At 39.4% G+C, this 26,955-nt stretch overlaps 2 protein-coding genes across 9 annotated transcripts in view; both read left to right on the forward strand.

Moving 5' to 3' along the window:
* The window catches only part of trps1 (trichorhinophalangeal syndrome I), a 171,213-nt gene extending 152,882 nt beyond the window's left edge, over positions 1-18,331 (forward strand). For all 8 annotated transcript variants that reach the window (XM_077548805.1, XM_077548803.1, XM_077548810.1 and 5 more), the window contains 2 exons: positions 9,628-9,750; positions 12,505-18,331. In XM_077548805.1, coding sequence (XP_077404931.1) covers positions 9,628-9,750; positions 12,505-13,923 — 1,542 coding nt within the window. In that variant the 3' untranslated portion in view covers positions 13,924-18,331. The remainder of the gene's footprint in view (positions 1-9,627; positions 9,751-12,504) is intronic.
* A 383-nt stretch (positions 18,332-18,714) lies between these two features.
* The window catches only part of csmd3b (CUB and Sushi multiple domains 3b), a 346,686-nt gene continuing 338,445 nt past the window's right edge, over positions 18,715-26,955 (forward strand). Inside the window, exons 1-2 of the mRNA XM_077547793.1 lie at positions 18,715-18,782; positions 19,059-19,118. The gene's annotated coding sequence lies outside the window, so the exon portion shown is untranslated. The remainder of the gene's footprint in view (positions 18,783-19,058; positions 19,119-26,955) is intronic.

A 26,955-nucleotide genomic window follows, 5' to 3' on the forward strand; every position in this document is an offset into this window, starting at 1 on the left:
ATCACCAAATATGTTAAGTCTTGGCCCTAATCTTAACTAATTTTCTGAACCAACTCAAATCTTTGAGGCAGACATGCTAACCTTCAGTCCACCATGAACATGTAATCTATGTGTCACCCGTCAACATTTCATGATATCAGAGTTTTTTTTTTTTTGCATAAATCTGCTAATGTCTACTAACATGTAGGCTACTATACATTTTCGTCCGAAATCCTACTAAATTGTTCTTTGCTCAATTTATTGTGTCTGTTTGTATTAGAATTCAAATTTTGGACACAGTTGAGGGTCCATTCGTTCTATGCCATGATAACATGAATGCTAAAATGTGAGATAAAATCTTGCCAGTTATTGGTTCTTGGGAGAATTTTGAACATTTCATTTTCATGCAAGGTGGGGAGGTCCTTTCCCATTTTCCTATTTTCGTTCATGAATGGCTGAACACCCACTTCCCGGGAGATGGATGTGTAGCCAGACAGGAGTCCCAACTTAACACCCGTGACCTTTTTTTTCCTTGGGCTAAAAACTTTGGAAGAACGTGAAGGACGAACATGAAAAGTTGTGTTTTCCATCCCGAAAGAGTTTCTGGTTCATTCAGTTTAGAAGTTTGTAGCAGATTCTGAAGCTCCAGTTAAATTTTAAATAAAACGTCTTGATAAAAATGCTAACTTTCCTCCTATATTGAAAATAAATCTTACATTAAAGAAGCACTCGAGGGAAAAAAAAAAATCTAAGTCCTAGTTACTAATCAAACATTTTCATTAAAAAAAAATATTCTGTGCAAAATTGTAGAAAGTGTCTAATTGAACTCCATGAGGAGCTAATTTGTGGATTTTTAAGCTGGTCATAAATGTCAGCGTTGTGTTGTAAATTCAGTGCGCATTGTCTTTTCTGTCGTCCACGCTGTCCAGCCTCTTCCCCCTCTGTCCTCTTCACACCTCTTTTGTCTTGGTCATAGCACTAATTGGAGAGAGAGTCATTTGGTGAGGTGGCTAGCGCACGAGGTCATTTTGAGGTTTAATACTGTAAAGTGCCATGCATTACACACTTTTGCTGGCATCCCTCCTTGCTTCCCGTTGTTATCATTTTTATTTAACAGCCCGCACCCCCTTCCCATTTTCTCTCCCCGTCCCTCGTTTGCACCGCAATTAGGCAAATCTTTGCTTGTCCAAGGACGTTTGGAAATGAAGACGTACGACTGGCGGTGCGTGTGCGCACCTTGTTTAACGTGCCGCGGTGTCAAACAATTAGCGTCGCAGATGTTGGCGTCAGGCTGGGATGAGCTTAATACATGCCGGTGTTCACAGCAGTGTTAGTTTGCCTGTCAGGTCAGTTTGTGCTGTTCTTTTGACAACTTCATTCCTGACATCACAGGTGATTTTTTTTTTCTTCACAGTGATGTAGCAACAGAACCAGGTAGCGCTTATGAAATCCGTGCATCTCTTGAGCAGTGATTCTCCAACTGGGGTCAAGGACCCCTGATGGTCTTCAAGCTGCGGCTTGGTGGTCCACAAAATATGTATTGTTGAGGGTCTTCTGGTCACATTTAGTCATAACTGTTTAGATTTAGTCATAACTGTTTTAATTTCCTCAGTAGAGCTGGGTGAGTGTTTAAATGATGTTTGGGGGAGCTTCCTCTGTTTCCACATTCCAAGAAAGGGGCTTGGGGGGAAAAGGAGGAGTTCTAATACTTTTTCAAGATATTATAAGAATGATATGAGTCCGCTGAAAAGACACACGAGCGAGAGGAACTGCAGCCATTTGTCTGTAAACTTGCTTGTGTCCAGAATATTCTGTAAAATAAATCCTTCGAAGGACCTGTTCACCGATCTCCAGTCTGTATTCAGAAAATCAGGATTCTCTCTACCCGAACAACAACAAACACGCGGAAGACAAAGAAAGTCTTCTAACAGTATCGTTTAAAAACCATCACACATGGTAAAATGGCTGTTAATAATCACATTTTTTCGAGAGAAAAAGTTGTCACTTTTCAAGAATATATATAGTCCTATTTTTTTTAATGTTACAAGAATGAAGTTGTATGACACCGAAGTCGGAGCCAGTTTTGTTTTAGTCATTGCTTTTAGACCGAGCATGGCAATGAACTTTAATGACTCGCCATTAAACCCAAAATTCTAATCAACCGCACAAGGTCAGCCTTGTGATGAATGCTCTGGCATTCTTCAGTAATTGTTTTGTTTAGACATTACCTAGCTCACTTGTGGAACTAACGAGAGATAAGCACATTTTTGGATGAAAGTACCAGTCCGCCTTGCCTTTTATTTTTGCTCTAACTTCTACATTCACAAACCGGTTACATTGCCAGCTTTTACCGGCATATAGTAAACGGCATTCCCTGCACCTGAACAGTCACGTGGGGGTCCGCAGTGTGGGAATCGACTTGATGTTCTATTCTCAGATAAACAAGAAAAATAAGAGACTCAGACAGTTAATTGGTTGTTTAATGCCAGTGGATCAGGCCGCAGGTATTAAGGGTGTACATGGAATAACTTCCTCCTCTGCTCATCTTCTTCCCCTCTTGATAGTTTTCCTTTGGGCACTTGTAATGTGAGAAGGGGTTAAGGTTGCAATGTCCTGGATAAGTAAAGCGTGTTCGTGCCCATCTAAAGGGGATGGAATATAAAAACGACATTTCTCACCAATCTGGACAGGTTGAAGTGGGTCACTGTTCTCCAGACACTATTTCGTTCCGTGGGCTGGCTGGGATGAGACCATTTTAGACATTGAGTAATATGTTCTTAACCACATGCAGAGATTTAATACAGGAATTCTGTTGACACGGCCCACAACTAGGAACGCATCAACCCTTTAATAATGCATTGGAGCAGCATTTCCCAAGCCAAATTTTACATTAGGAAACCTACAGAAATGACACAAAAAGTATGACTACTTAAATAATGATAAAAGCTGATTGACTAGCAGGAAGCTATGGCTTATTCTCTTGGCAATTGTCAACAGGTGGATAAAAAGATATATTGCATTTAGTGTCATTTGTGGTATGCGGACTTTATAGGAACAGAACTCCATTGTGAACCCTACATTGGATTCTCATAAATAAACATTTTTGTTTATGTAGCATTTTGTCAACCCTTTTGTTCTTTTTAAGCATTGTGGCATCTGTTCAGTAATCCTTAAACTGGCACTAATGTCATTTTAAAGATGTAAAAGAAAATCACTTTAGCAAAACATTACTTAAGTGTCACATGCAGATTCCCCCTGAGGTTATTTGCGTTCAAGCCGCTCCAATTGGCCGCTGTCAAAAAATAAATACATTTAACAAAATCAAGTGGCGTTTGCTGACGTGCTCCTTTGAAACATCATTAAACACTTCCTCCGTTCTAATATGGAGCTGGCCCAGTGGTGGCCTCCTCATCAACCGGCCTGGGCCTCACTTTTGAAAAACCCCTCTTACGTATATCGCCAACACAGCCTTTATTGTCCAGCAATGAGATTTACTCTTAAGCTCCAAAGAGAGACGGGAAGGGGATGTGAGGGGGGGGGGGGTAACTGAATGTGTTGCAGTGATAGCATTGGCGCTGCCAGTCCAAAGCCTGCTGGTGTGGTCTGTTACTATAAGCTTGCTTATGTGTAATGGAGCGCAAGGTGCACAGGGACAAACACCGGCCGTGTTCTATATATAAAAAGCTCTTTCAAGCTCCACTTGCTTGTTTACAAGTTTGCTGCTGTGCTAACCGTCGCTTAATGCTCGCTGACAGCAAACTTTAGACATTTTATTCTAAGGCTTGTGGTAATCCCTGATACATCTCCATTACAAATACACTTTGATTAAAACCCTGGAGAACCCACGGGGTCAAATTTGGCCCCTATAAATTCTGCTACTCAAATAACAAAGACAATTACAAATTTAACTTCAAAAGTCCAGAGTGCCACTTCTGACCCCTGCATGGGGCCATCTAGTGGATGAATATTGCACTTACATGAGCCAGAGTGGTGGTGACAAGATGGCTGGCAACATGCTGTTTTGTTGAGCTGGAAATCAATCCAAACAAAACCATCTTCTCAGCAAACCATCAGATGGTAAAATTGTGTTTTTTTTGTTAATCTATTTCATATCATGTTGCAGAATGCCTAGGAGTGCGTTTTATATATATATTTTAATAAATTAGCAACTCTGAGCTAGTTTAAAAAAAAGGGTTAAAATTGAAAAAACATATTTTGGTGTTTAGTGAATTTATAGCAGTCATTTAATGTATAATTCATAATTTTCCAAAGAAGAAAAGGGTTCTTGGGTTCTCCAGGGTTAAAAGAAGAAAAAAAAACATGGTCATCCAATTGTTGTAGGATTCATTTGCGTAACATCACTTTGCTAGAAAACAACTTATGATGTCATACAATTTTGTGTGAAGCTCACGTTCACCTGTAAGGATAAGAGAGGTCCCTCAACACAGCCACACATGGCTTATTATGACACTTGTATTAATGCTGTAGAATACATTACCCTGACATTAATGCAGAATTCAGGCACAACCCTAATCCCATCGGATATATATCCAGGCAGAAGTGACGGTTTATCACGCAGATTTGCATATAATGCCGAGGCCTTGTTACCAAGTAGGTTATCTGTCAGGATTACGCAATGGACAGTTTTCATGAGCTCCAGCCAACAAGGAAGCCGTTGGATTTTGGGGACGTCTCCATAGGCTTCAAGGTTTTCCAAATTGAGGAAAATCAAGTCATTGTCTCGATCCCTGAACGCTCTGTGTGTGTCCACTCTACATTGTTCTCAGTCTTTGCATATGTTTTTAACAATTATCTTTAACCGTGTATAATGTATCAATGAACAAATCTATGGTTTCACTTTACAGGGACTTGAATGTAAATTCTTTATTTGTCTTGGTTTATGACTGTAGTGATGTCAACCGCGTTACTGATTCTGCAAGGCAACTGCTACACGTTGGTGGAGCGACATTTTCCATTCTTCTTTCTCACTAATAATGTTATGTGAGCTGATAACCGCTGAGGAAAATTTATCGCCCCGCTGCCGTTTGATTCATGTCAATTTTACAGAGCGCGGGACCTGAGCTGTTTTAGTCTATTTTGTGCTATCAGCAGCAGCTCCTGCCATATAGCATATAAATATTACAGTAATATAGCATTTGCTGTGTGCTCCCTTATCTCCTATGACTTTTCCCCCAGTCTTTAAAATGACCTGCTTATGTATTATCGAAGGTGAGTTTGTGCAGTGTCGGTCGGTCCTCTAAAATGCTCGTCTGCTTCTGCCAAAGCCGTCAGTGGAAATAGCCAGGTCACCTTTACATCCACTCGACACCAACCTGATGGTTCCATTAGGTTTGCACAGTAGCTTGAGAAGAAGCATATGCCGGACACACAAGCAAGCAAGTTGATGGTTGGTAGCATGATTTACAAGGCTCGCTCACGTGTTAGATGGCTCCCAGATGCAGTTCGCGGCACTGTGGGTAACTTAACATGTGTCTTGTTGTCTAACAAGTACCATGTACACATTTCTTTTTCCATGTGTGTCCGTGCGTGCGTGCAATGAAGAGACTGATCCAGTGTATGGGATATTTGACTTGTCAGTACGGAATTTAGTTAATTCTTCCAGCAGGAGTAGTCTTCTGGGCTGATTAAATAATCACTGATTTAAAGCATGTCGTTATGTGTACGATATATGCTCCAGTGAATACTTGACTTTCTCTTTAAGTGAATCAAATGTAATTTCATTCTGCACGAAAAGCCTCTTTTTTTGAAATCTGAGACTGCTGGGCGCCCTGATCTCTTTTCTGTTGCAAAAAATACTGGATTATTACCTTATTTTATGTAGAGGAACGTCCATCTTTTCTCTCTTACAGAATTGTACTCTGGAATTGTATTTGTAAGTTAATGACTAAATTGCATTTTGCTGTAAAAATACAATATTTAGGATAGGGCGGCGTCCCTTGATGGTAGAGGACCGCAATAAAATTGTAAGTAAAAAATATGAAAATTGCGCAATTGCTTTCTAATCTAAATGTTTTGTAAATTTAAATCTCAAGCAACTCTTTAAATTAAAAATTAAATTAAATAACTGAATCATCCTAAAAAGGGTTCTGTGATGTTTAAAGGACTGATACAATTTTTTTTTTTAATAAAAGTACACAATACATTTTTAAAAATGATTAAATAAGATCTTTTTTTTTTGCATGGAAATGCCATTTTGAATTAGCCTGTTTTCAGCTCATTAACACGAATTAAAATATCAACACTGTGAGTATGTAAAAAAAAAAAAAAAAAAAAAAAAAGAGTTCCCTTTGCTCAAATTATACAGGCAAAAATCATACTGCTTTTCATACAGCTTTCGTGATGATAAAGAACAGAAAAAATATATGGATATTTTTTTATGCTATGTTGTAACAGTGACATAAAAAAAAGTCATTGTTAAATGAATATTCCTAAAACTTTTTCAATCACATAGTTCCTCCACAAATTCAATTTGAGTGTGTTTCGTGTAATAAGTCAGCTTTTAAACTTCTGACATGTCGACAGGTGTTGTTCATGTTCTACATTGTTGCCATAAAGCTCTCAGCATTGGAAAGAAATGTGAGCCCTTGAAAAAAGAAGACATAAATATCACTTAGTGACCAATGCAATAAATATCTTTTTTTATTTGCTCTTTGACATAAAGTTGATTGCACTCCTGTGCCCATTTGAGCCTCCTTGCCATGTCCTTAATTATGATTGTTTTCATCCGAATGGCTATTTCATAGTCAGATTAGGTATTGTTGCAGGCTAAAATCCTTTTTTTAATAGCAGGATGCAATTTCCTCCTTGAGAGTTTCTGTGCGTTGGGTACAAATTGAAGCGTGTCATAGGTAGCTGAGAAATGGGTGTATGAGCTATGATTAGTGCATACGTGTGTCTGTTCTCTTGTGTTTTGATGTTTTGTGTAGCACAAAACCCGGCTGCTAGCTTTCTGGATACATTTTTGATTCCACTCATGTTGAAGTCTGTGCGTCCATCGTCCCATAAGGAGGAGGGGCAGCTGCGTGACCATATGCGAGTAATTTGGCTCGCTCGGAGAGAAGCTAAATTCTGATGACAGACACATTGTTGAGCTTGCGGCGGACTACACACACACACACACACTCTCGAAGAGGAAGTGTACATCAATCAATCACCTGGCTCCGTCTCGCTACATGTGGCGAGCGTATGGTGTGCGCACACACGCGCCCGCGCACACACGTAGTGCGCGTTGCCAGCGAGAGGATTTGGATCCGTGCGTGGTCCCGTGTCAGAAAGCAACACATGCACCATAAAGAATCCCAATATTAGCCATGTGCTGTTTATTCCATACAACACGTTTGGAACAGGATGTTTAATCATCCCCACATTGACTCGGCGACGGGTGGACGCGAGTCAATAAACATCTTAGCTTGCAAATATTTGAACTGTCTGATATTTTGTCGCCGGAGTCTTAAAGTAGAGTGAAGGAAAAGCACTTTAAATCTCTGCTTGGCAAAAAAAACGTTCATGTCCCATTTTTAAAACATTGTTGCTAAACAGTAGTAACATTAAACAAACGGTTGTGGACGATTCATCGTCTCCAGCAGGAAACTGTCTAAGGGTATTTTACTGCCGTGTCATGGAAATGTACTGGAGCTGTCTGCTACATGTGATCAGATAGCCTTTTGACTCGGTGAAGCAGCATGTGGCTCATGGCTCAATTGTTTTATTGTTCGCTCAATTCCAAGGCACTGTGTAAACAAGGAGTTGTTTTAATCAAGAGGTGGCTCGAGTTTAGTTGAAGGGTCACAGCAGGTGCTCTGTTACTGTGAAGACCTTGCGTTACTGCATTCCACGTCTACTTCATGCATTCTCTCCCCTTTACTACTAGGATAAAGGTTGATTCTTAGTTTTACCACAACATGCTATGATGTGATGTTCGCCACACACAAACTTTTTAGGATTTTTGAAATGTAATGCCTGTATCCCACTAAGGGGCGAACATTTGCGAAGCTAGCAAATGTTGATTTCTCGTCCGTGTGACAGGGTTTGTTTGGGGTCGCAATGTTCACTAACAGTTTTCATATTTTTTTTGCTTGTCGCAAGGAGATTTTCAACATGATTTTACGACTCTTGAACGAACCCTGGCGACAAATTCATATTTGCTACCTTCGCAAACGTTCGCGCCTCAGTGGAGTACGAGCTTTAGCTCTGAATTTTGTCAACTTTGTTACACAACACGGTAGCCTAAAATCCTTAAGTCTCTTCCATGATCAGGGTCCGACGATTAATTGTGGCCCTGGGCCAGTATGGCACTGTCTCGGGCCACTACGTATTTTACAAATCGGGCCAAGTGAAATTTCATTAACATTCTTGCTTTTTTGGTTTACATACAAAACAACTAACTGCACCAAAGTAGTATCGTCAAAAAGTTTTAAATAAAATGGATAGATATGAAATAATCAATGAAACTTAGCATGATTATGAGCGAGGTTATCCGCACCACAGATGGTCATTCCATTAAATTAGCTGTATAGAACATGAGGAAAATTAACACTCAAATCAATTAATCTAGTTTTTACAGAGCCCGACGTGCTAACCACTAGTCCACCTTGCTGCCTAAATTTTCCATAATCGCATGCTGTTTGTTGTGTATGTAAGTCGATTTTTGGATTATAAATCTACAGAATCTGTTAACCAAAATGTATGGAAAACCAACTGTGATTAATTACAACTCGATTTGCAGTTGTCCCCCCCCCCCCCCCCAACTCCATTCACATCCTTGCCTTGTCGCGAATAAGACATTTCCGGTGGGAACAAAATCTGAAAATGTAGCAGTGCTGTGCCCCGTCTGCTTTGTAGCTGCCCCCCCACCGGAAACAGATGCCCGTTGGAAGATGTGCTCGTGGCTCCATCTGCAACAGCTCTGAGAGTCCAGAACGGCCTCGGGTGTAGTGAAGGCGCTTTTGTGAAAATGTTTTTTTTCGCACCGGCTGCTTCGAACCCCCTTGCTGCCCAAAAGAATGCTAAGCTCTTCAGTGCCTTCTACTGTGTCAGGTACATAAAGCGACAAGATGGCGGCGTTGAAAGGAGAAGGTCCCGGCGGACCGTCACCAGAAGGAGAATGCCAAAGATGGCAGGCGCAGAGATGGAATTTTAGGGCGTATATAGGAGCGAGAACATAATGGAGCTGTACTTCTTATTGTAAGAAATAAATGAACATCAATCCTAAATTCCAAGGTGTGGTGTGGCTATAGTGTTTGATGCATTAAAAAAAAAAAAAAGTCAATCTAAAATGAAATTGGGAGTGAAGATTGACGGACTGGCAAAGAAGAAAATAAAAACGAGTGAGTTTGTTGGCGTGGAGGAGGAATGCATCGTAAAGGTTGGCGACCTGGGGGACCACAGACCTAATGGGATGGAGAAACGCTGTGATTGGCTCATTACTGTGATGGAGCACGTTGCCACGCCAATTAGCCTGCTCACCTCACCCGCCTCTTTACCACGCTTGTATACTAATATCGTTAACGACTTACCTGCAAAGCACTTCTTAAACTCCTCATCTTTATTTTTCTTCATCCATTTGTGTTGACTCTCTAACGTCAATCTTGTGTGTGTGTGTGTGTTTTTTTCCCCATCGTCCTCCAGCGGCGGAGAGGCAGCGGGGTCTTTTGCGCCAACTGTCTGACCACCAAGACGTCACTTTGGAGGAAGAACGCCAACGGCGGCTACGTCTGCAACGCCTGCGGCCTCTATCAGAAACTGCACTCGGTAAGACTCGGTGTTACCCCCTTCAATAAACAAGAAGGCTTCTCAAACTTTTGGGGTCTAAGGGACACCCTCATAATCATCATAATTTTGAAAAATAATCAAAATTGGGATTTCCTCCCCCCCCCACACACACACACACACACACACACATCCTCATCATTACTGCCTTTGTGATTTAATATGCAATTGTTTTTAAAGGTCCTCTTACCCTATTTTTAACAAAAACAAAAAAATATTTCTATTATTATTATTATTATACACAATATCTAAATTTTTTATCTCATAGGATAGATTTACGCTAAAATAAAGACATATATATATATATATATATATATATATATATAAAAATATATATATAAAATTTCAAAAATATATATATATTTAAAAATAATAATAAAAATAATAATAATTAAAAAAAAAATATATATATATATACGTATATACATATAAATAAATCTGCGTGAGTGCATACTGTATGTATACACTATATATTATTTAATATAAATACAGCCCAATGAGTGACTGAATGAAAGTAGCCTTTGCAATTCGAAAATTGCATTCTTCTACATTGCAATGTTGATTTGTTTTTAATTGTTCAGCCCAATAGGAAACACGGTTCAGCTGTGTACTATACTGTACTCGGCGGCGGAATCGGGCTTCAGTCGTCCAAGGTGCCAGAAGACTGTGCATCTGTTCACCCTTAGCATAGCAAATAAAGGCAGCAAATTGTGCTCTCTTAAGATCTGTTGCACTGCGACTCCTGCTGTGGAAACATAATATTGTGCAAAGTATATTTGATTTGGCTGCCGGGGAGTCGCAGAGCTCAGTCAGCTTCCTCGGGAGCGCGAACCGCTGTGGCGTGATCCGAGCCGACCAGCCGTCTCCAGCCTGGGGAAAGACGATGGAAATCCCAAACTTAATTAGACGGCATGAATTACAGATGAGATAACGACACTCGGGTTCCGGAATCAGCCGGCTTTCAAGCGTGGATCACCTCAGACGTGCTCTTGTGGAGTTTAGAGTCATTTCACGCATCAGTACATGTTTGCATATTGACTTTTTAAGATGGCCTTGTTCAACCGCAAGGTGCTTCCATCGCATTGTTGATTTAATAAACGAGCCGACTGCTTGACAATTACCGAATGTAGCTCAAGCTGTGGGTCGGGCTATCCAAATTGGGTCACAAAGCGATTTTTATTGGGTGGCTGACTGTCAAAACTGCAAGTGGACAAAGATTCTTTAACATTTCCAATAACTATTCTTGAAAATATTCATTCAAAGGTATTAAAAATGCAATTATCAATGTAACATATTTACTAGGCTGCCTGCCGAAGTGCTCTCATGCATCCTTTTTCGATTTCAGTCTCATCGTTTTACCATTCTGAACAGAAATGAGCACGTTCAAGCTGATTCCACCTTTTTAAACCTACATTTGAAATGAATCAAGAATAATGTTCAACCACTAAACCTAATTTTATGTTCAGTAATGCAAATAAATAACTATACTGCGGCATTGTAATCTAGAAATAATCTTGCCTATTTTTACTTTTTTTTTTGTATAATTGTGGTACTCAATTGTTGTTTTTAGGCCTGTTTATAAAATAAATATGGGGGAAAAGGCCAATAAACATAACATTTATTTCAATTTTGTAGTATATGAAAATGTCTTAGAATATTGTCATCAGTAACTAAAAACAATACGTGATCCATTCTAGTTAGCTTGCGTGTTTGGACGATCTACAAAAGTCTTAAAAAAAAAAACTGCAGACGCACCAGTTTCAGAACTCCGCCACTCTCGTCCCATTCAGTCCCTCCCTCTCGGCTCTTGCCGGTCGCCACGACGGCCATATTTTACATGGCACGATAAAAAAGTTTTATTTGCTCGACACACATTATTAGCGAGGATCGCAGCTAGTAAAAACGCTGGCGTGTTGAGAGTGCACAGGGAGAGTTATGAATATGGAGTCGCGGGTGCGAGAGGGAGCGTGTCACCGTTTGTCTTCACTCCGGCGACCTTTTGTCGCTTCAAGTTTGCTCACGTTTGAAATGGAAAAGCGTTCCGTTGATGCCGTGAATCACTTTCTCCTTTTTCGTTTTTTGTTCACTCAACACTGACGAGCTTCCTTTAACTCTACATGCACTTTCATGCAAATTCCATGTGGTTCATAGAAAATTCTTAATTGTCAATAGGGGAATTTTAGTGAATTTTTGTATGCGCTGCAATTAAAAATAGGTTACCTTTAATAATGTTGTTTTTATGTTGTTAATCATAAATCACAGTAATTATATGTGAAGATCATGATAATGATTTCCCACAATTATTATTTACTTAAGTTATCATATACAAGCACTCCCCCTTGTGGTCAGGGTAGGAACCAGACAGTAATTGAAATGATTATGTGCAGGAGATCCGGGTTCAACTCAACAGTTGGGTCAAAAGTAACCCAATTATGGATCCAAAATGGACCGATCCACTTTATGGGTCAAATTGACCAAACTTTCTGGGTTGTTTTATATAAAATGACCCAATGTTTTGACCTAAGTAAAAGGATCTGACCAATATTTATGAGTTGTTTTACTTTAAAAGACCCACTTCTTGACTCCAAGTTAGGTCAAATTGACCCAAGTTAGAGGATCAGTCCATTTTTGACTCATAGTTGAGTTATTTTTGACCTAACTGTTTTTAGAGTATACATTCTCCGACGAGAAAATGCAAGTCACATTTTGACATTTTGTGTTTATTTTGTGTTGCAGACGCCCAGACCTCTAAACATCATCAAGCAGAACAACGGCGAGCAAATCATCCGCCGGCGCACCCGCAAACGCCTCAACCCGGACACGCTGCCGCCCGAAAACCCTGCCCACAAGCAGCAGCGCACCACCGCCGACGAGCGGGTCAACGGCGACGAGTCGGACAGGAGCTGCGTGTCGGTGAAAAGCCAGCAGCAACCATCGCCGCGCTCGCGGTCGCCGCGCTCCACGCAGGCCTTCCTGGCCAACCAGACATTGGAGATACACCGGCGCATGCCGCCGCTGTTGCTCCCGTCGCACCCCGCCTCCTCCGAGGTGGTGGACGTGCTGGCCAAAGTTGAAGCGGGGAAAGTCGGCTCCGGCGGCAGCTCGGAAAGAGGAAGTCCCATCGAGAAGTACATGCGGCCGTCAAAACCGTCCAGTTACTCTCCGCCAGGCTCGCCCATTGAGAAGTACCAGTACCCTCTTTTCCCCGTGCCGCTCTCCCTCACGCTCTCGCCGGATTTGACGCCCGAGTCCGATTGGCTGCGCTTCTGGACCAAGTACAAGATGGCCGCCGCCTCAGGCATGGGCAACCTGGGTGGCACGGCGGGTCTGGCCAACAACGCGCACTACCTGGGCGCCATGGTGGCTCCGGTGCAGCAGCACCACCCGCAAAGCTACGCGGTGCCTTACTGTGCCTCGCCATATTCGCCACTCCCGCCGCCGCCCGCCCCGGCCCAATACCCGCCTCCACCTCTCCACCCGCAAACCTCGTCATCATCCATGGAAAGCGACGCACCATTGGACCTTGCCATACGACAACGGGACGCCACGGATTGCGCGGAAAAGAAGAAGCGGGAGTCTCCTTCATCGGAAAGCCTGAAAGTTGATGCCGAGGAAAACAGCGCCCGGCGGGAGGCGGAAGACGGGACCCCGTCCACCCGCGCCACTGCGGACGTCGCCACACAAGACGAGCCCAGCAACCGCTGCTTGCACTGCGGTATCTACTTCCTGGACGAGGTCATGTACGCACTGCACATGAGTTGCCATGGCGACCAGGGACCCTTCCAGTGCGGCTTCTGCCTGCACGTTTGCGCCGACCGCTATGACTTTACGACGCACATACAGCGAGGCTTACACCGCTACACGGACAAAAAGACGCCGGCGAAGGATCAGGATGACATCGCCGACGCCGCCGTGATGCCAAAGCATCTTGTTTTGGAGCCTGAACATCGAGATCTGGAACTGGAGCATCCAGATATGACGCTGAAGAATCAGGATTCAACGGCAGAGTTGACTTCGGAAGAAAAAGATGGAGGCGGCGACGACACACAAAAAGACATTACCTGTGAGGACGCCATAGACGGAAGTGAGGAAAGTAACAAGATGGCGTCCGATGGTGGCGAAGAGACGGAAAAAGGGGACACAGAGGGTCATTGATGTCCCTCGAGAATATTACATATGCTCCCGAAGGCGAGCTGTAGCGCACCTCCAAAAATAAATAAATAAAATAAAAAAACACACATCCCAATGCTGGAATAGAAATCACCCTGCGAAGTGCTGCTGGGATGGGAGAAAACTCATGGGGAAATGATGACGTGATGGACAGTTTTGACGGCATCATCTGTTACATCGGTACGACCTGCGCAAAAACCAAATCTGATTTGGTCTTGGCGGTGTCAAAGTGGATCTAGCGCGCATCTTCTGCTGTTGGGCTTGAAAAACTCCCTCCAACAGCCAAGACTATTTGTTTCAGTGTGGACGCATCTCTCTGAAACCAGTCGAAACTGCTCCAAAACGGTGCCAATCCGGAACCGAAGTGTTCTCCATGTCCCGTGTGGACGGAACCAAGTGACTTTATTTTGTACTTCCCTCCGTGCCATGATACTAGCTATGTGCCTGGCTGCCTTTGCCTGCCTGATAATTGAACAAAACAACAATCTATTAACCTGCTTAACATTTGTATTCAATAATAATAATAGTAATATTAATAATAATAATTATATTGTTCTATTACAAAAACATGCAATTTCATACACTTTTCTTATGTTATTTTGTAAAGGCAAATACTTGTTTTCAGGACTTGGTACTACAAAAGTAGTGTTTTGTTTTTTAGGTTTCTTTTACATTGTTATGGAAATGTTTATGAGAGTGTGTGTGTGTGTGCGTGTGTGAGGGTCAAGGGCGCGTCCGTCCCCGATCATGGATGTAAACAAAATGAAGGTTTGCTATTTCAGTCCTCAGGGGTCACGCGTGTTGCACACCAGCCCGCCTGCTTTTTATTTCTATTATTGGATTGTTTTGTAACTTGTACATTATGTAGCTGACGTCATGATGTTCTCACGTACGGGGGGTCCTCGATTTACGAAAAGTTCCGTTCCTATGGCGGCGTTTTTTTTACTCGCAGTATTACGACTTGTTGTGTAAAATCCACGACTCGATTCTCATGCAGTTGGAAAATGTTAGATTTATTCAGGTCACCTGGCATATTTATTTGTGCAAAAGTACAACACATTTAAAAAAGGGGGAAAAAAATACTTTTTGCAATATTACAACTAGGAGCATATAAAATGATGCCTTAAATCCCAAATTTCTTTAAAATTGTTGACTATTTGTGGAAAAATGTGGCTTTTTCCACATCAAATTTTAACATTATGCACGTAAATTGTATTTATTAAAAAAAATAAATCATAAAATTGACTTTGTCCTGAAATATTCTGACTAACTATGACCGTGTAAAATGCCTTTTCTCATTAAATTTAGATGTCTAATAAAATCATACCTTTTCTCATAATATTACTTCATATCAATGTAAAATTAGGCATTTTCTCATAAATTTACAACTATAATTATTCCAGTAACATTGCAACTTTTCCCTCAATCTATTTTAATTATTTTTCCTAAAGATTTTTTTTTTTATTTATTCACTCTAAATTGCATCTTTATGTACAATAAAAAAAAAATTAAATGACAATTTTTTTATGTCATAACTTTACGACTATGCCCATTTAAAATTGGCTTTCTCATCAAATGGCAATCATTTTTTGTAACCTGCTTTAATCTATAACTAGCCTATACTGGTGCAGTAGTAAAGTCGAAATTATAGTCTATATTTCTATGAAAAACACTCAAATATAAAACGGAAAGACAATAAATACGCCGTTCTTATGCCGCCGTGCAAAGTAGCTTATTGCGCACCATCTGCAACCTCGTCTTATACCGGGACCATCGTAAACCAAGGACCCTCTACCTAGTCCATGTTCTCATCCTGATTTTGTTTTTTATTATTATTAGGTCAACTTTAAGTGTTTGGGTTCAAATCAATAGTCAGTGTGCTACAGGTCACCTCAGTAGTGTTACTGATACATTTTACTGTGCAATGACTTAACAGGAAATACCCTTCCATCCCATCTGCTTATTTTTTTTTTTCTTACATTTATTATTTTTGTCGCGGTTATTTATCAGCAGAATATTTTTCTACTTCTCAACTGTTTACATTCAAAGTTGTACATAACCAGGTAGGGGGGAAAAAAAAACGTCACCCGCCTTGCTGCCTTAGTTTAAAAACAAAAAAAGAGAGAGAGGAAAAAACACTATAGGACTAAAATGAAGGAAAAAGAAGCCTTAGAGTGATATTTTTCTATCCGTTGAATGAAATCCCATCTAGTGCCTGCTCACACTTTTTTCTACTCAACATGCTTCTTCCTCTCTGACTGGATTTGCGCCACAGGTCCGAGTGCACAATTCTGATGGAATGACTTTTTCAAGTGACACAATATGTTTATATTCACTCAATGCAAGAATCAACCCGCAATGCACATATAACCAAATTGCACATTGATAACTCCACAAGCATGAAGAACAACATGGAGGTAAACCATCATACATGAATAATATAAATATTCAAATTTGCACTCTTAGCCCCCATTGATTTGAAATGAGGGTCACTTAACACATTACTCCGTAATATTCTAAAAATGTTGTGGAAAAAGTCAGAATTGTGCCACTTGAACATTCGGTGTAAATCCATCCTTTGTCTCAAAAAGGTACGTCAAGAAAAAAATAATAATTTTGTCATAAATCGACTACAGCAAAGCGCCTTATTGTCTTTGGGTGCATCCTTATTTCAGAATCCAAAGGATCTACTGGAGTTGGAAGTCTACCTGGTTGACTTTCTGATCTCTCTAGCCACGATCTCAGACAACGGCCGGAGCCAAAAAACAAAACACACGGTGGAGGTGCGGCCAAGATGGCGCCCACGTTTTCATCAATCACACGTAAGCAGTCGTGAAGCCGACATCTGTTCAGAAAAAAAAAAAAAGTTGTTCGCTCAGCTTAAAGCCATATGTGGTGCTTACACATATTTAGCTGGACGTCAACACAATTTAGTAGGAAATCGTACTTCAGCGTGTGAGGTCACATGGGGTCATTTATCCTAATAAGAGTCCAAATTTTTTAACTTGGGATTTATTTTTATTTTTTTACTTGGGATTTTAAATTAAATTAACAACTTGCTGACGGGAGTCTTTTTTTTTTTTTTTTTTTTACAATTCAAAGCAAATTTAAATTTACAAACCTGCAATGAGGCAATGTGAAGCTCACATAGGACCAAAAAAAGTCATTACAAATGGAAGCATTCCTCTTTTCTGGCCCGATTCACTGATGAAAATTGGGGGGAAAGTCCAAATCTCACCCCTTTGAGCTTTGTAACATTAGCACGAGTGGGGGGGGGGGGGAGAATACTAGTTGGTATCAACAGTACATGGACCTTAAGCTGGCATCAAGGATAAGGATTGTTGTGCGAAATTCTACTAAATTGTAAATAAAGTAGGAAAGGCCAAATCAAGGTCACACTGTGCTTGCTGCTTGGAAGACACAAAGTCTAAAAAATAAAATTTAAAAAATAGCTTGATTCCAAAGTTCACTTTCATTGCAAAAAATAAAAAATTGCGAAAATCCTATCATGCAAAATAATACGAAAAAAGGTCTTTTTTTTTTAAAGAAATATATAAAATAAAGGATCATTTCAACCATGGGAAGTGGATGTGTAGGGGTGTGTATTTGTTTGTTTTTGTTTTGTTTTTGGCGGGTGATCAAAATGGTCATGTTTACATTTTGGAAATGTAGCAAAGAAATGAAGTGACAGGGAAAGACTGGAGGGCTTCTTTTCGGAAACAGATGAGACTGTGCTCTTGGTCTTTGACTCCGCCCCCGCTTTGGTCCATAAAGGTAGCCGTTGGGAGTTTCGTCCAAGTTCAAACGACTTGAATTGCAAAAGTTTTGGGCGGGGGACATTTTCCAATTATGTTTGAATTTTGTTTTCTTCCACGTCGAATAAAGTTCACATGAATGGCATTTCACGTCAAAGTTTACATCAAGCCCTTTGAGTGTTTTAGCTTCCTGCGGTCATAATAAAAAGTCGCGATAAAGCTTTTGGTTCATCGCGAAGGGACAACAGAAATGTAGCTTAGCATGCAGCCGATGGTACGAACATGTTCAAGAAGGGAGCTTAAAAAAAAAGGCCAGTTTGGTCCGAACCATGCATGGGTAAATGTACATTTAATCAACTTTTCTTTCTTTTCTTTTTTTTTTGTAGAATTTTTGTCTTGATTCCTTTTTAATATAAAATGGGACTATTTTGTTGTTGTTTTTTAAAGGTAGTTTTCTGTCATGTCTTATTTTATTCTGTTATCTTTCTGTATGCTATTTGTTAGGTTTGCAAAAATTGTATGTTAATGACATGGGGGGGAGGAGTTGGATGGCCAAGAAAAAGTTTGTTACGCAGCTAAACTTGAAAAAAAAAATATTGATAATGATAATAATTAATAAAAGTAACAAATATACTGAATATGTGTTGTCTATATTTTCTTGTCGTCTCATTTTGTCAGCTTTTAGCGTGTTTGATTCCTAAAAATGTAACAAGCCAAGTTTGAATGCTCCAAAACTGTTGCCATGCTATATGCTAAGCTGGCTTCCCGAATTACTTCCTGGTTCGTATTACAAATGTATAGTTATTGTATTTATACAGAGGAATTAAAAACAAAGAAAAAAATGTGGCATTAATTTGTTTTGTTCATACTAACATGCTAAGCTAAGGAGAGAAAAAAATAAATAACCTTGGATAGACACCTGAGAGGTGTGTTGCAAAATTAGCCATATGTGGATGTAGCTCAAGAGGGCAGCACTGAGCAGGGCGATGCAACTCACCTGAATTTTCAGGTGAGGAAGAAAGGCACGACCAGCTGCCATCACTTGTGGAAGGACTTGTGAACAGACACCAACACCAACAGATACCTTTGGTATGTGTGGAACTGTTTGTTTTTCTTACATGAAGACTGCTTTTGAAACGAGTAATATATGGCATAGCTTTTTACGATTAGGCAAATTATCCGCACATAGAACATGACAATTGGACTAAAATATGCTACATGCGAAGCTTAAAAACACTAAAAAGGCCAACGACAACATATTTCCATCAAGGCAAAACTGTTGAGGGGAAACTTGCTACATGCTAAGCTAACTGAAAAGAAAATCATACTTCATTATCCTTATTTGTTGGATTGTGTGCTTTTAAGGTTCGCGGTGGACCATGTGAGGTTTCACAAATGGATAATTATCGGGATCTTTACTGAAATGTAAGTGGCTCTTCCTTTTTAAATAATTTTTAGTGAATGTTTTTAAGAATGTACCTGACAGGTTTGTCACAAAGCTAGCCGTAGTCTTTGGTATGTTAATCTACCTGAAGTGAAAATGATGATTTTTTTTTATGTGTGATTTTTTTTTTGGGGGGGGGACATCCTAGCTAGCAGCCTACTTCCTGTTTCACTGATAATAAGCTAAATGTCAAATGGATAAAGCCACACTGTTTAGCTCGAGCTAAGCTAACACAAACAAACACTGTTTTTAGCTTTGTGTGTCTGTCTGTTAGCGCAAACAGTTACTGTTGGTATTTGACAATGGAGCAAGCACAATTCTGTTTTGACTTTCTTATTCTTTCTCTGTACTTTTTTTCCCCATAATAACCGCACTTCTGTCTGAAATGAGATGCTACATAACCTCAATCTCCCTCACAGTTGCCGAATCATTTTTGGTTTCACTGCACGTATCCCCCCGCGGATCAGGAACTTTGACAATTAGCGTAGCCGCGGCCATCTTAATCTCATGTTTGGCATTATCAATTTATCTGTGTGTTTATTATGTGAACATTGATTAGAGTTTATTAACTCTGCGCCTGGAGTGAAATTAAGAGGCAGCGGGGTATCATTTGTGTGTGTGCGTGTGTGCGTGTGTGTGTGTGTGTGTGTGATGATGATTTAGCACAGATAGAGGATGTCAAGACTGGAATATTAACTAGCCCCGGTGTCTTTGCACAGAGGTCATCACAGACCGATGGATGTGCATGTAATTATTAAGATCATGAAGCAAATTAATAAGCAACATAAATAAATAAAAAAAATGATGCAGCTAAAAATAATCTTATGATAATAGCAGCTGCAGTTTCAGGTTCTAAGAAATCAGAATCAAACTGGAATTTTGTATTAGTATATGAAATCTCCAAATAAAATATAGGCCTACTGCTTATATAATTATTAAATAAAATATGGAGAATATCACAAAATGGAAGTCAACTAAAAATATACTATAATTATGTGCTTATTTAACAAATACAGTATTTTTTTTACATGATTAACTTTATAAATCCGATTTTCTAGAATTGTTTTTTTTTTTTTTAGATTTGAGTTGACTTAAATCCTTTTTTTAATGACATAAGACCAATAAGTGCTTCATAAATGCTAATACATTATATATTTGCATAGTTAATTGGAACATACTGTCTTCATTATTAATAGTTCCAAATATTAGTAATTGCTCTGAATGTGCCATAGAAAGCCAACCCAAATCAATAGTTGAGAATGAGATGACGACGGGCTTTACTTCTCCTCGCTCGCCACTTTCTCCATCTATTATTGAGGATCCCTTCAGGCCAAACTACACCCCCTCTTCTCCTTATAGTCTTTCACTCTTGTTCTTTTACCCCCAAGTCCGTTTCTCTGTGTTATCCTCCATCTTTGTCTCAAGCCTCTACTAAAATGGCCATTCAAATTTTATATATATATATATATATATATATATATCCCCCAAAAGCTTTAGTTTCATGAAGCAAAAAGTCATGCCTGAAAAGGCATTGGAAGTCGGCCATTTTGGTTAGTAGCGGCAAATTTAGGGTCCTGTTGGCCACCTCTGAGGACTTTTTCTGAATTTTTTTTACAAAATTGCGCCCCAGAAGCCAATTTCACTTGAAATTTAAGCCATTTATCATATGTAGACCCACAAAAAAAGTCACAAGAAGTCATGTCTGAAAAGACACTGGAAGTCAGTCGTTTTATTTTGAAGCAGCCATTTTATGGTCATGTTGGCCATTTTCAACAATCCTCCTAAATGTATCTGATATATTTTTTCTATATTTCTACATAGACAGAAAATAGTTCATAGCTTGTCGTCCTTTTAAAAAAAAAAAAACGGTTGAATATTCTTTGCTAAATGACTGATGGATCCATTAGTGATCCCCCTCTGAGACCTCTGACCAGACAAGGGAGCGTCCATTTTGTTAGCACTGTGAGATAAATCCAGCTTCTCCGCCTAAAGAACAAATATCCTCAGTCTCTGAGCCCATTAAAAAAGGTCCACGATGGGCGGACACATAATCGATCATCCTTTAGGCCATTTTCCACATGGCAAACACACTCCAAAATCTGGATCTTATCATACAACTCCTTTAATACAGTAATATGGCTTTTATTCCCGACTAAGTGCAACTTTATTTTGACATTTGCAAACAGACGCGCATGATGAATTTATCGCCTGGAGTACTTGGTTGCCATGGCAACACGCACCTTCCCTCCAACAAATGGCTAAATTGCTTTGCCTTAATAGTACGATTAGCTTAATGCTAACAAACAATGTAAAAGGCTATACGCAGGCTAACAAATAGCATCGGTGTCGCTATGTTATAATAACCTTTAAAGTACTTTTACTTTTATTTAGATATGTTAATGTAACTTTATTCCTGTACAACATTATACAGTGTATTCTTTATATGTAATTATTTTGATTTTTTTTTTTTTTTTTTTTTTAATTTTACGGCTCTACATATACAGTTCAGACATTTATTTATTTTTACTTTTTTTTTTTTTTTTTTTAAAGCACTCATAACCGTGGAAAAAAATACAACACTACACTCAGGAACATGTAAGCCGCTCTATATGTCTGGCAAACAATCAATAGCTGACACTGCCTCATAACCTTTACATATGAGCAAATAAGTTTGCGACACAAGGACACGCACGCATGGCGCCCCCCCTGTAATCAATGGCCGTAGTGATTGATGATCACGTATGGTGCATCTAACGTACTTTATCGATTTGAAGTGCGATCTGATTGTGTGTGTGTGAGTGTGTGTGTGCCGCGTGTGTTTGTATGTTTGCGTTTGACCTTTTTGCCGGTGATTAGCATCCTGTCGTGTTGAGAATAATCAGCGAGCTGTCCATCACAGGTGCCGCAGCATCAACAGGCAGATGGCAGACATCTTTGTGGGATGTTCACTTGCGGTTCTTTCGAAATAGGAATTGTAACTAAAATACTGTGAAAATCTGCAATATCGAGAGTCTGCTAGCTCACTGTTAGCATGTGAAAACCGCGTAGGCGGGCTAATGGAAGTTAGCATAGCTGCTATGGTAATTATACAATTTCAAGCAACTTCTATAATACTCACAGAGCAGATAATATTATTTTCTCTGCTCTGTTTGAATGTCACCTGCATTACTGGAGCTTAATTGGGGACCTTCTCTGCCTCTTCTTCTGCTCATTAATTACGCTATATCTCTTCCTGTAGACCTCAGTGCTACCTGACATTTTGTGGCGCAACGTGGTACTACATTCTAAATTTGGACTTGCAGTAAGATTTTTGTTAATTTTTTAATAGTGTTCCAAATGTTAGAAATAAACTCCTCCCATTTTCTGTAGTTGGGTAATTGTTGCCATCATTTTGATTATTGGCGCATGTTATCGAACAAGGGTGCTCATCTGGTTCTCATCTGAAATACGTAATGGGTCTATTCTTCTCCTAACGTGCCACAAATGGAAAATCTATTTGCATTCCCGACATCATAAATATCATAGCGTGTGTGTCCTTGTACTGTACATCCACATTAAATTTACATTTGATCATTTATAGCCCAGCATTGTCGTGGTGCTCGTTTCATAATTAATGCATAGCAGAGGATGTCACCATTGCATCTTTATTGAACGTTCGGGCCCCAGTGAAGCGATCGGACGATGCTTTGGGTTTGTTGCATCCCACTTCCCGCCTGGTTTCCCATTTCATGTGGCAATTGACTGCTGGCAATCGCCCAGCTGCTTGTTAGCCTAGCATGCTAGTCGGATTTATGACAAAAGGCGTTTATATTTAGTAGGAGATCTCATAGATTTTCCCTGGCTGATCTTTTTGGGTTGTGTAACGGTCCACCATTATTCGCAGTATTTGTTCTTAGGCCTAAACCAGGTCAAATGTCCAAAATGTTACTTTAGCGCCATCTAGTGGCGCACCAATGAACTACATTGAAGTGTAGGGAGGGGCTTCATCGAGTCAGGTCGAAGTGCTTTGCTGCCATTTTATTTGGTAGGACATTGTACCCCCCAACCCCCCCCCCCCCCCCCCCCAAAAAAGTCAAGTAATTTTCAGAAAATGTTGACATATGTACAAAAAAAATAATCACACTTAATAGGAACATTTATGAAAAAAGTATTACCTCTACATGAAGGCGGAATTAGAAGGAAGTCTTATCAAAAAAGTAATGAATTTGTAACTAATTTAATAGATGTTGCAAAAAAAGTACACTACTTAATACAGTAGTAGGAAATTTGAGAAAAATGTTGACTAGTAGTAAATCTACAAAAAAAAGTAAAAAAAATAAATAAATATATATATATATATATATATATATATATATATATATATATTATACGTAATACTTAACTTAAAAAAGAAAAAAATATAATGGTATCGCAAAAACAAGTCAACTAATTTAGTTGGAGCATCAGAGCCACTAGCCACTTGTTATTCTGGCACGCTAATAAGCGCATGCGGTTATAGCAACTAATATGCAGTTTGCACATGTTGGATGAAAAGCTCGAGTGTTCTTGGACGGGCTTCATGTCGTAAATCAGTCGTGTTCTTGCTGACACGGAAGATTATTTCTGACGCTCCGTCAGCCGCACCTGATTCTGCAAAATGCGCCGCCACACCGCGGCCGTTAGGCGAGCGTTCAAAGCTGCCATCGGGCCTAATGGGCGTGACATGGCGCACTTGACCCGTGTTTACTCGCCGGTGCCCGTCACTCGTCAACGACCACCCAAATGCCCGTGCTGCCATTTTGCGAGGCGCCAAAGCACACTCGATCTCGACACACTACTGGAAGAGTCGGCAAAATTTCCTGCTTTGGAAATTGTTGCTAGGCAGATTTCATTCAGCAGAATGAAATAACTAATTGGCATATGACAAATGGCTTTTTGGGCATTATAAATAAATGTGCTAAAAATAAATGTTAATTTGTCTTTTTTTTTTTATTCTTAGTAAGTCGCTGTGTCCCATCACTGGTGAAATATTTTTCTTTCGTTTTTTTGAATGCATGAATGAATGGAATTTTTTTTGGTTCATTGGCAAGATGAATTAAAATTTCATCATGAACAAAAACAAATTCCATACATAGATATACAACCAAAAGCGTGTAATTAATTATTCGCTATTTTGTGAACAGACCTGTGTGCTACTCATGTTGTCCTTGGGGCTAACCATTACCTGTTGGTATATTTATTTATTTTCTTATGACAGTGCCTCCCTCCCTCCTTCTCTGTGCCTAGCTGCTCACTCTTCCCCTGTTTGCTCACAAGAAAGAGAAAATAATAAATTTTTGATTTCTTTTACATTTGATTTTACATTAATTTATAAAGTCTGTCATGTGCTAAACCATTTCCTTCACACATTATTTATAATCTTTTTGCAATGAGTTTATACCACCACTTCTCAATTAAAAACTTAATTTAACAGTGCCACCTGCTGATCATGATGAAAAAAATATTTTATTATTAAAAAAAAAAATTTAATTTTTTTTTTAAAATTCCGTAATTTCAGGTATATTGTAGTTGGATTTGTGAAAAGAATTGTCTCCAATTTATTTACTCGGTTTTCTGAGGGGTTTACACCACAGTGCCATCTGCTGAATCTCGCCCTTCACGCTAGCTGCAGCATCCCACGTCATGCCTCAAGTGTGTGCCCGTGCGTCATTGGCAATAATAAACACATTAGTTGCCCTAACGATCCCTAAGTGCAGCCCCAACCCATAACGCACCCCACATGCCGCTGCCCCCGAGGACGCAGAATCTGACGCATAATCACAGGTGCACATGCACATCCTGCCGCCACTGCAACACATAAAAATCCCCACTTTAATCATCTCCCCTGCCTCGCTCCCAACTGTGGAAAACAAGCAACGGCAGCCCACGTGGCCTTTTCCCGGCCCCTTTTCCCTGCCCTCATTAAATATGGAGCATCCGAGGGAGCCGTAACGCGCAAGGACATGCCGCCGCTCGCCACTCGCCGCCTTCCTTGTATATGTCAACCGGATTTAAGCGCACTCTGCTCTTGCATTCCGGAAAAGAATTTGCAACACCTTGCCAATGTAGCTTCAAATAAATCCGACATGAAGACGCAACGGTTGTTGAAATCAAATCCGTCGTAAGCCAACGGTGCGAGGCTTCGGCCGCGTATCAGACACCTGAGCAATGGAACTGTCGGAGCAATTAAAAGCGGCTTAAATGGAAATATTAATTATGTCAGGGACCGGCGGTCTGCAGATTGGCCTTTTTTTTAGCAGGCAGCCGAGATAATGAGGTCTTAAATTCACAATTTGTGGCGCGTTAGTGACGTGACACTTCTCGGCAATGAGATTGACCGATTATGCCAGAGTGCCACGGGCGACAACTCTTGCTGCAAAAAAAATCATTGAGGAGGAAGTCTTTAAAAAAAAAAAAAAAAAAAAAATTTTAAATCAAAGGAAATCTGCAACGGAAATCATTCAAAAAAGTGTTTAGCTGGACCCGTCATAGCTTAGAACCCCCCAAAAAACTGAAATGAAATCTTAAATTGACCAATTTTGACGGAAATTTTACAAAATGTTTTTTTTTTGCTAATTTAATAGGGAAAAAAATTGATTAATATTGTCTGAAATGTAACCAAAAAGTGGAGTCGGTTGACTAAATTAGTAGGAAATCATACTAAAAAGTTTATTTTTTTATGAAATCGTACCGGAAAAATGTACCAATTTGGTCTAAAATAAAGTTGATTCATTTTGTCTGAAATTTAACCAAGAAGTTGACTAATTTAAGAGGAAATATTTACCCCAAAAATTTGAAATCTGACCAAATATGTTTACCAATTTAGTCTGAAATCTTACAAAGTCGATTGATTTTGTCTGAAGTTTAACCAAAAAAGTTACTAATTTATAGGATTTTTTTTTTTTAACATAAGTTGACTACATTTGTCTGAAATCAAACCAAAAAGCTGACTGATGTAGCAGGAAATTTTACAAAAAGTTCACAAATTTTGTCTGAAATCTTACCAAATAAATTTGGTTGGAAATCTAACAAAAAGTTGACTAATTTAATAGGAAATCTTTACAAAAAAAATTGACTTATTTTACCTGAAATCTTACACACGGTTGACTAATAGTAGTAGATAGTAGGGAATCTTAAAAAAAAAGGTGCATTTTTGGATGAAATCGTACGAAAAAAATTGACCAATTTGGTCTAAAATAAAGTCGATTGATTTTGTCTGAAATGTAACCAAAAAGTTGACTAATTTATAGGATTTAAGAAGTAGAATTTTTTTTTTACTGAAAGTTGGCTAAATTTGTTTGAAATCAAACCAAAATGCTATGCTGACTGATGTTTCAGGAAATTTGACAAAAAGTTCACAAATTTTTCTGGAATCTTACCTCAAAAAACTTGACTAATTTGGTTGGAAATCTAACAAAAAGTTGACTAATTTTGTAAGAAATCATATAAAAAAATATGAAAATTTTGTCTGAAATCTAACCCCAATTTTTTTACTTATTGAATAGGAAATTTTACAAAAGATTGACTAATTTAGTAGAAAATCATACAAAAAAAGTTGACTAATTTAGTATTAAATATTACCAAACACAAACAATTTAGAAATCTTAATATATTACCAACATATTCAAATTCAACAAAAAACTGATGCTTGTATAGGAAAAAAAATGCAAATTAAGTAATGCGTTACTGGCATCACTGATTCTGACTAACCTGTAGTGTTTAGAAGACCTCTTTTTTTCTTTTCTAAAGTGCCGCAGTTTATCAGGGGTGCTAATATATTTTACAAGCTACCGGTACATC

Source organism: Vanacampus margaritifer, chromosome 17 (genome assembly GCF_051991255.1).
Source record: "Vanacampus margaritifer isolate UIUO_Vmar chromosome 17, RoL_Vmar_1.0, whole genome shotgun sequence".
NCBI classification, from domain to species: Eukaryota; Metazoa; Chordata; class Actinopteri; order Syngnathiformes; family Syngnathidae; genus Vanacampus; species Vanacampus margaritifer.